Raw genomic sequence first — 10,211 nt, 5'->3', positions numbered from 1 at the left:
AGCTGCATGTGCTTTACGCTATGACTGTCATAAACAAATATTAATAGAACCAATGATGATGTACATTAATACAATTATTTCATTCACAAACCTGCTATAGTGTGTGCAAGTGAATATTTAGAAAAACCGTCTCTTTTTAAAAAAACAAGGATCGGTATGCAATAATTTGTTTTGAATTATTCCATCATTCATCCAAGCCATTTGAATAGCTTTCAACTACTAATATTTCTTTTAGATTTCAGTTTCAAAATTTGGTGTGACTAGTTATAAAACATTGTACCATTGCTATCTCTAGTATTGAACAGGATCTAAAACCACTGGTACCAAGATGCATTAATGGTAAAGTTTTGCTGATAAGGATAGGTTTCAAATCTCAAAGGCCTGGTCTACACTAAAGGGGAAGGTCGACGCAACTATATAGGTATGTAGCTGGACTCAATGTATTTCAAATCGTGTTTTTACACTGTCCACACAGCGGGAGGTCAGCAGAAGCAAACACTCCCATTGGCTTCCCTTGTTCCTCGTGAGGAGCAGGACTACCGGTGCTGATGGGAGCACCCTCTCAGTTCAAATTAGCAGGCCTTCATTAGACCCGCTAATTCGAACCCTAGAAGATTGACTGTGGCAGTATTAATCTTCTGCATAATGTAGACATGTCCTAAGAGATTAATCTTGTAGTCTTTAAACAGGCAAAAAAGCTCCCATTAATCTCATGGGAATTTTACCTTCATCAGAACTGAGGGACTGGGCACCAAATGATAGGTGCTTCCAGTGGAATAAAATATTTTTTTCTTTCCACTCACTATTTCACAGTAATTACAAGAAATCCTGAGCTACTCAAAGCATAAGGAATATAGACACAGTTTATTTCTGTGATATATAATATGTTTTATATCAGATGCTACCTATACTATTAAGGATGAGCACATGAAAGCCATTACACATTTAGAGAAATAGCCATGATTTTTAGAGGCTAGCAATTTCACTATATGAAAAATTTTGGTCCAAAGGTGTATGAACAGGGTAGCAATGAATCTATAAAAACACTTTTGATCTTTGTACTTTTATTTTTTATTTCTACTTCTATTTCAGAAGGAGCAGGGCAGGGTGAAGGTAGGGTTCGGGGAGGCAAGCTCTCAGCCCTTCTCCTACTGAGGCCCTGCCTCCCAAGGAAGCCATGCCGCCTCCCTGTCCCCTCCCATCACAGGGAGATGAGGCAGCATGCCGCGCATGCGTGGCTTCCACCACCACAGGGAGGAGAGGTGGGCGGGCGGTGTTTAGCTCCATCCTCCCCAGCCCTGGAGCATGGGGAGGGTGGGTGGTGCGTGGCCTCGGCCTCTCCAGCCACAGAGCACAGGGAGGAGGGGTGCTGGGGGCAGCAAACTCTGCCCCTAGAACACCTACAGTAGGCATTCTGGGGGCAAAGTGTGCGCAGGGCCAGGCTGGTGGTTTGAGAAGACAATGCCTTCCCCCACTTAGCATGCCGGCCACCCGTGTCTGTTTGGATTTACTTTTATTTCCAATGTAGTGACCTGTAGTTGATGGGTACCTCTGTGACCCCATATCTGGGCTTAAGGCTTGTTTCCAGTATGAGGTAGATTGACACTGCAGCAATTTAGTCACAGGCCATTGATTTTTCACATCTGTTTAGACGTGTTAAATCAATCTTCAAGCACTCCCCCTTTGACTCCAGTATTCTACCAGGATAAGAGTAGCCAGAGTTGACAAGAGAGCAGCTCCCACCAACTTTAGTGCATGGAAAATGCCACGGGGTGTATGTCGACTTCAGTTATGTTATTTGCATCACTGAAATCATGTAGATTAGATTAATGGAAGGGGTGTTAGTGTAGACCAGGTCCTAGAGAGCTTTTCCATCAGTTTCAGATGGTGTTGAATCATATTGATGTCTGCTTCTTGAATAGGGTAACTCATGCTATATACTTGTCCACCCATTTTCTCTTGGGTGAGTGTGTATTTTTTTAACCTGATTTATATCATTTTACAAATAAACAGCAATAAAATATATATTTTTTAAAAGGACAGAGCAAGTTATTCCTTGATCACTTTCCAGATAGACCACTTTATCCTTGGGGGTTTCTGATTTGTTCACCTATTTTAGATTTTCCAAGATTGCACGTATGTCCTGTGGATGATAATTCCAAGGTCCCTCTCCACCCTGTAAAGTGAATAAATACAGAATTGTTCAGATATATTCCCTGTATAGGGGAGTCTCCAGTGGTGCATAGGTGGCATAGCCATTTCCTGCCCCACCCACCAAAGACCCTGCTGCAGGAGGAGGAGTGGTCTCAGTGTGATGCACTGTAAGTCTGCTCAGGTAGTAGATGAACTCTTGGGACCCACCCATTGCCACCTGTGCATAGCTTAGAACAGCCTGCACCAGAGCCAGCTAAATAATCATGGAGCATTAAGTGATTGCCTAATGGCTACCCTTTCTTGTGCACCAAGCAGAAACAGAACAGTAAAGAATCTGGCCTATGTCATGTACAAACTTTTAGATATATATCTGTATAGTAAATTACAAAGTAAAATACAGTTTTAACTGCTGGAAAGTTTAATGCTGAAACTTGAAAGTTAATCTAAATAAAACAGATGTAGACTCTTTTAACAGGCATGGTCTCTGGCTATCAGATAATAATTAGCACTATGTCTCAATGCTATACAAAAAAATAACTCAAACTTCAAAACACTCTTTTAGTTTAGTTGATTATTATTGTCCTCACAGTTGGTAGACTTTTATGCAGAGGCTAAGGTCAACCAACACGTTGGAGAAATAGCTGGAGTTAGAATGTAGAGTTTCTTTGCTTCCAGTCCTGAGCTCAATATGCTTTCACTTTGTCTCATTACGAAAAACTGCATAAATACTGAGGCAGAGCCAGGTAATCAAAACTATACATAAATGCCAAGGCTTTTTGGTGCTAATAATTTAATGAACAATGTGGGTATAATTAATTTTAAAGTTGTTGGAAATGGAACACAGTGAAAAATGTTAATCATATACCTATCTAGTATGTGGTGGATAATACATGCTTATTTTAACAAGTTAAAACTATACTGTAATGTGCTCAGAGTTCATTACCTTATAGACAACTTTTCCTCCTTGTACCACATAAAGTCTTTCTGGCAGAGCTGCATATTTTGAACCACTTAGGTTTTCCATTGTATCTAAAACCACTGGACATAAAGGATTCTTTTTCAAAAGAAATTGTGCAGCCTTTTTTCGTTCTTGAAGGCTTTGGTGATTTTTAATAACAATGTTATTTTTAAAAGCCCATCCATCTTTAAAAGAGAAGAGAGAGGAAAGTGATTTTATATATATATATATATATAAAATTGTGTGTGTGCACTCACCAACAATTGCATTAAAAGAACTATATTAAGGTTGCAAAGTCAAGCACTGGGAAGTTAAAAAATGCCAGAATTAGGATTGCCTGTGCAACCTTAATTCCGAAGGTTTAAGCATGTGCATTATGACATAATTTTCAATCACATAATCATATACCATTGATAGCAAAGGAGACCCATCCCATGCTCTTTATGTGCCCAAACCCACCATGGCTCTCAGCGGCTTAGAGCTACATGTGCAGGAAAAGTCTTGAGCAGCCCCAGGTTGGAACATGCCCACTTAGAACAGATCTTCAGAAATGAAACTGCTGAAAATCTAGGAAGTCTCTAAAAGCATATGCAAATCATGATTATATGCTTAAAACGTTTGTAACATGATCAAATTTGGAGGGATTTTTCACAGAGATGGAAAAAGGCATATTCCTGACACAAAAGCTACCTGTTGCCTAATTGCAAGTCCCTGCTCCAAAGTGGGGTACTAAATCTGTCCAAATAAAATATTACTTTTTTTTAATATGAACAAAATGTATTTTTTCCCCTAGCCTTGTTCTTGCAAACAGATGAACTGTTTTTATTAAATTAAAAAAAAAAACACCACCAGCTTGAGACAGATACCTTGCATGGAAAATTTCAGCTCAAATGGACAAAAGTTTCACAAAGTTATGAGCAACTAGAAAATAGTTTATAATGGGAAGTATTGGAGAAACTCCAATAGAAATTGCTAGCAGCCCTGTGCTGTAATATTATTCACACCAATCTATATACCATATAATTTCAATAGCTATGTTAATGACATGCATATCCAAAAAAATTGCAAGCCATTTAAACTTCCAGGAAAGCAGTGTATCAAGGCCTTTGTAAAGGAGACTAGAATGGGAACTAATACTGTTCTGCCATTCACTTTGCAGTAAGTAACTTAACCCTATTTTTCATAACTAGCCACATCATATTGGGAGGTTTCAATTTTTTGGCACCCAGCTTGAGACATATAAATGACAAGTTTCAGAGGGGCAGTTGTGTTAGTCTGATTCAGCAAAAACGAGGAGTCCCGTGGCATCTTAAAGACTAACAAATGCATTGGGACATAAGCTCCGACGAAATGAGCTGCAGCCCACAAAAGCTGAAATTCATTAGTCTTTAAGGTGCCATAGGACTCCTGATTGTAATTGCTCTTTCTGGTCCTCTAGAAACAGATTTCAGATTTCTGGAAATGTGGTATGTTACTTAGAATTTTAAACTGATTTTAAAAATTGATGGTGTCTCTCTCATCAATATACAAACAATTTCTGGCACATGCATACTGTTTTATTTTTTTAAATTCATATGGTACAAATACTATTGAAATATTTTAAATGTAAAATGTGTAGCAGACGCAAGCTTATTAAAAACTAGAGACTAAATCATTTTCAGCTGTTCCACATCTATTTAATAGACATTGAAAGGTGACACATGGATGGATAAATGGTGTGGTGTTAGCTAAAATTGTAGTGTGGACAAAGCAAAACATATTCTAATTAATATATGCTAAACAGCTCAAATTAAAGCCTAAAGTTCTTCCTTTCATAGATGTTAAAGGCAGTGTTCCTTGTCTATGCTGGACTTCTAAAAACTAACGTGCTGACATCCTAGTCTAGACAAGGCTCAGGTTAGGTATGTTAATGGGTAACAGATTAACCTTAACAAGTGATGCTTATTAGGTAACAGACAGTGCTTTTTTTGTTTAAAAAAAAAAAAGTGCTGGTACTAGGGTTGCCAGAGGGTTTAAAAAAAATTGATAAAAATTTGTTGAGCAAAAAACACCCCCAAAAAACACCGGGGAACATTTGTTGAGCCAAAAAAAAAAAAGTGCTGGGAGTAATTTAGGAGGTCAGGACTCCTTTAATTGCCACGTGTCCCACGTGGGCTTCTGTCTGGCACAGTGTGAGTGCTCCCAGAGCTGGCTGGGGGCTGTGCCACAGGAAAGTGCGGAGTGTACCAGTGCGTAGTGTCACAAAAAAAAAGCACTGGTAACATAACCAGTAACTGACACCACTGGATCCCCACATGGGGCTGCCAGCAGCTCCGAAAGGGGACAAAAGCAGCTGGGCTGGAGCAGAAAAATCAGAGGACCAAAAATGCTAGCATGTCTAAATAATAGAGTAAAAGAAGTAGTTTTAAAGGCAAAAAGGCCACCTTTAAAAGTTAGAAGTTAAATCCTATTGAATATAATAGAAAAGAACATAAACTTTGGCATGTTAACTATACAAACAAATTAGACAGACCAAGAAGGAATTTGAAGAGCAACCAAATAACACAATTCATTAAACAGTAAAAAGTCGCCAGGACCAGATGGTATTCACCCAAGAGTTCTGAAGGAATGCAAATATGAAATTGCAGAATTACTCATTGTGGTATGTAACATATTTCTTAAATCAGCAACTATGCCAGATGATTAGAGAGTAGCTAATGTCATGCTGATTATTAAAAGGTTCCAGCTGTGATGCTGGCAATTACAGGCCATTAAGGCTAACTTCAATACCAAGCAAATTGGCTGAAATAATAGTAAAGGACAGAATTATCACAAGGAAACATGCTACATTGGAAATAAGGAAACATGGATTTTTTTTTTAAAGGGAAATCATGCCTCTCCGATCTACTAGAATTCTTTGGGAGAGTCAATAAGTATGTTGACACGGGTGAGCCAGTGGATATAATTTACCTAGACTTTCAGAAAGCCTTCAACAAGGTCACACTCCAAAGGCTCTTAAGCAAAGTAAGCAGTCATGAGATAAGAGGGAAGAGCCTCTGATGGATCAATAACTGGTTAAAATCCAGGAAACGAGGGGTAGGAATAAATTATCATTTTTTCACAAGTGTGAGGTCCCTCAAAGATCTCTACTGGGACGAGTGTTGTTCAACATATTCACAAATATTCTAGAAAAAGGGATGAACAGTCAGGTGACAAAATTTCCAGATGATACAAAATTATTCAAGATAGCTAAATCCAAAATTAACTGCAAAGTGTTGGAAAGGAATCCTACAGTGGCCAGTGCCAGATGCTTTAAAGAAAAAGAAGAGAATAAGGCAATTTTGAATGGTCCATGTTTAAACGTTACATGTAAGTATTTCAGTTGAAGATATGAAAATTCTCATGTGTAATGTTGAGCACATGTAAATCTTTTCTGGACTGGGGCCCTTGTCTTAGTCTGCAAATAAGCATATTGGAATGGGCATACTCACTCAGCGCAGCAGGCCATCTAGCCAAATATAAAACATAAACCAGATGTTAGTCCCAGAGCTGTTGGGTCCTGCCCCAACCATGATTCAAACAGAAAGATCCATATCTGTTGCATCATCACACATTTAAATGTTTTGCTGTCTGTACTGTACCTTTTGCATGAGCTTCTTCAATATAGATTATAAGGAAATCCGCTATGGAGTTAAAATCTTCAACAAGTTTGTTGAACTCATCGAATTTGAAAAGAAATGAAGGTCAGGTGCAGCTTCCAAAATTCAGGACTAAAGGCCTGTTGTCTGCAACAGACGTGAAATAATTTTTAAAGTATCATGTTAAACAGATGATGAGAAAAAGGACAGGGTTAGAGTTAAGGTCTGGGCAAAAATTTGGGCTCTGTTCTTAGCCTTGTTACACCCTTCCTGCATTATCTTGGACAAGTGACTGATCACCTGATTTTTCAAAGGTATTGAGCTCTTCTGTAAATCGGGCCATTAATTTCTCTGTACCTCAGTCTCAGTATGAAAAATAACCCCAACATTGCTCTCCTTTTCTTACTGTAGCCCTATCTGATTTATTCAGGTCCCAATCCTACAATAAGTTTTATGAAAACACTCAGACTCCTGTGTCCATGCATAGTCTCAGTGAAGTAAATGGGGCTCCATACAGGCGCAGGCATCTGCTCACATGGAGTTCATTGCAGGATCCAAGCCTTAGACCGGGGTCGGCAATCATTTTTTACCAGGAGCCATTTCACAAATTTTTGAAGTGACCCCAGGCCACACTGGAAGGGGCAGGGCCTCAAGTGGATACTTCCCTGCTTCCCCACCCACAGATCATGACTGGTCTGGAGGTGAGGGAGCATGTGAAGTCTTTGGCCCCTCCCCCCAGAGGTTCCCCCTAGGTGACCATGCCCCTGGCAGTGGGAGGAGACTTCACATGCTCCCCCTTCTGCCCCCAGGTCAATCAGGCCTTGGGGGCGGGGGAGCACACAAAGTCTCCTCCTGCCCTGCACTCCTTGCAGGGCAGAGGAAACTTCACGCACTTCTCCCTGCTCCCAGGCCCTAATTGATCTGGGGGAGGGGGAGCAGCAGGGCCTCTGTGGGCTGGATCAACCCACTTAGTGGGTTGGATCTGGCCCGCGGAGGCCCTTTTGCCCACTCCTGCCTTAGACTGTAAGCCTCTTGCGGGTGGAGGAACTCTTAATTTAGTAAATGTGTAGCAACCAAAATAATAGCCCCTCTATCTCAACTGAGGTCTCTAAACGCTACTGCAAAGCAAATTAGTATGAAGGTACTTTAAAATATTCTGCATGTTCCTTAAAGAATAAAGACCCAGATTTTCAAAGACCCAAATTTTCAAACCTGAATGCCTAAATTTAGACTTTCAAATCCATTTTTAGGCACCTAAATATTAAATTCCCACAGCTCCAGTTGGTGTTGGGGAAGTTACAAATTCTGAACATAAGTTCTTTTTTATTTATGTGCCTACATTTTGTTATAGGAGGAGCCTAGTTATAAGACAGCTAGATCTGAAAACTTTGGCTATATTTTTAATAATGCATCCTAGGCTTTCATGATTTCAATGTGATTCAGCAATCCTCTTGCCCAGGCAGAATTCTAAGTATTCATTATTACTATTTATTAAACAAAGTCTGTTCAAGCCATGGAAGTAAATATTTCCTGTCCTGCTAAGGGCCTGATTCCCCAAATGCTTATGCATGGACCTAAAAAAAAACCTCTGCACAAATATTTACAGGAATACTTTCTTGTGTTTGCAGGACCTTGATTTAAAGAGTGTTCCTAATGACTTAATAACATTGGCTGTGCTTAATTTCAAAATGTGATGCTCTCATTCTCCCACTTCAAAATGGTCTAATCTTGGATTAATCTCTGAATACACTGTGCATACCTTCCTCCTATGCTGTATCAATTTTGAAATTGATTGTTTGGGGTTTTTTAAAGCCCTGGTTAATATACATGGAACTAGATAATGCAGCTTAATGATTAATAATGTATGCTGCAAACATCAAAGTGGAAGACAAAGTACAAAACAGTTTTTCTCTGTCAGCATTATTTGTGTTCATTTGGAAACTAACAAACATCTTTTCTGCACTTCAGTCTGGTTAATATGCATGGGCTTTCTCCACTTGTGTGTAACAGTATACAAAATGTATTAAGTTATATTTGCCTCTTTCACCATGATAATTTATTATATTGGTTTTCAGTAGACAGATGCTCCCTCCCAATCCATGACAATAAGTAACAAATGTAATACCCGTATGCATTGGAAAACTGCATACAATTGTGCAGTTTCAAAGACAAAGATTTCTCTCTAAAACCACCAATGCATGTACATGATTGAGAAACTCCACTGTTAGGACATTTCAACACAGCAGAGCTAAAGCCGAAATAAGCTACTCAACTTCAGCTACATCAATTGCATAGCTTAAGTCAAAATAGCTTATTTTGGCTTTTGATGCTGTTTACAGAGCATTAAGTCCGAGGAAGAGCACTCTTCCTCTGACTTCCCTTACTCCTCATAAAATGAGGGTTACAGGAATCAGAGTAGGAAGTCCTCCAGCTCAACATTATTTTGACATTGTCGAAATAACTTTGTAGTGTAGACGTGAACTACATAATTTTGGAATAACATCAATTATTCTGAAATAACACTGCTGTTTAGATGTACCCTTAGAATGTGATCTATTCTTTTCTACTTAAATCCCTCTGCAGCTAGTTGCTCTTAATCTAAACTGGTTTGCAGAATCTGTAATTGGACCCTCAAATCATCACTTAGCTCCCTAATCTCCAAATAACATGTCTCAGTCAGTCTGAATACTCTATTTTATTTACTACTCTAATCATGAGGACCCAACCTATTTGGATTATTTTACTGACCTTGCATGAAGTCCAAGATATGATGTATTTCATTGCTGAAGTCTGCTACCGGGGTGTTGGGAGCATTATGTCCTTCAAATGCTTCATCTTCTAACCTTTTCCACTTCACTTTCAAAACAAAGAGTAAATATTTAAAGCTGAAGAAAGTTGGGCCCCAGTTCTCGTAGCTGAACTTTGGATTCTTGCTTATGCTGCTCTTTTGTCCTCGTTTTAGAATATGTCTTTTCATCGTTTCTGGGAATAATATCATCAGCATTTTACCAACAGCAACACACAGAGATACATACAAAAGAATCAAGGTTTTTTGTAAAATTACCCTAACTTTGAACATTGTGTCAGACGCAGACAGACTGCTTCCAAAGAAAACAGTGTAATGGAGCTGGAGCAAAGGTAAAGGAGGAGGGGAAATGAGGTTAAAGAATAGTCAATCACATGTTTGGCCAAATTCTACTCTCTCACAGTTCCACTCACTTCAGTGCATGGGATGTGACTGAGAATAAAATATGGTCCACTATACTGCGTATCTTGAAAATAAATCAGGATGTTAATTACAGCAAAGAATGTTTTACTACTATTAATTTTATTAATGCACATCTAAGACTTATTACCAAAATGTATTGCATGTATTACAAATGAGAAGACTGACTACATACTAGATACTTTTCTGGCAGCATTAACATAATAATAATTTGGGACCTATTCCTGGAAAAAAAGGACTTGCTTTATTTTATTAA

At 38.9% G+C, this 10,211-nt stretch overlaps 1 protein-coding gene across 1 annotated transcript; it reads right to left on the bottom strand.

The window, feature by feature from the left end:
- Positions 1-977: 977 nt before the first annotated feature.
- DIO1 (iodothyronine deiodinase 1) lies at positions 978-9,844 on the bottom strand. Its single transcript, XM_006133457.5, has 4 exons — positions 9,478-9,844; positions 6,733-6,876; positions 3,098-3,297; positions 978-2,176 (listed from the first exon to the last, which is right to left on the bottom strand). Exons 1-4 carry the CDS (start codon positions 9,806-9,808, stop codon positions 2,111-2,113), a joined length of 741 nt encoding a protein of 246 aa, XP_006133519.4. The 5' UTR covers positions 9,809-9,844; the 3' UTR covers positions 978-2,110.
- Positions 9,845-10,211: the final 367 nt, after the last annotated feature.

The sequence above is a fragment of the Pelodiscus sinensis genome, chromosome 9 (assembly GCF_052426305.1).
Source record: "Pelodiscus sinensis isolate ZL-2025 chromosome 9, ASM5242630v1, whole genome shotgun sequence".
Lineage (NCBI taxonomy): Eukaryota > Metazoa > Chordata > Testudines > Trionychidae > Pelodiscus > Pelodiscus sinensis.
This window is presented reverse-complemented; position numbering and strand designations above follow the sequence as displayed.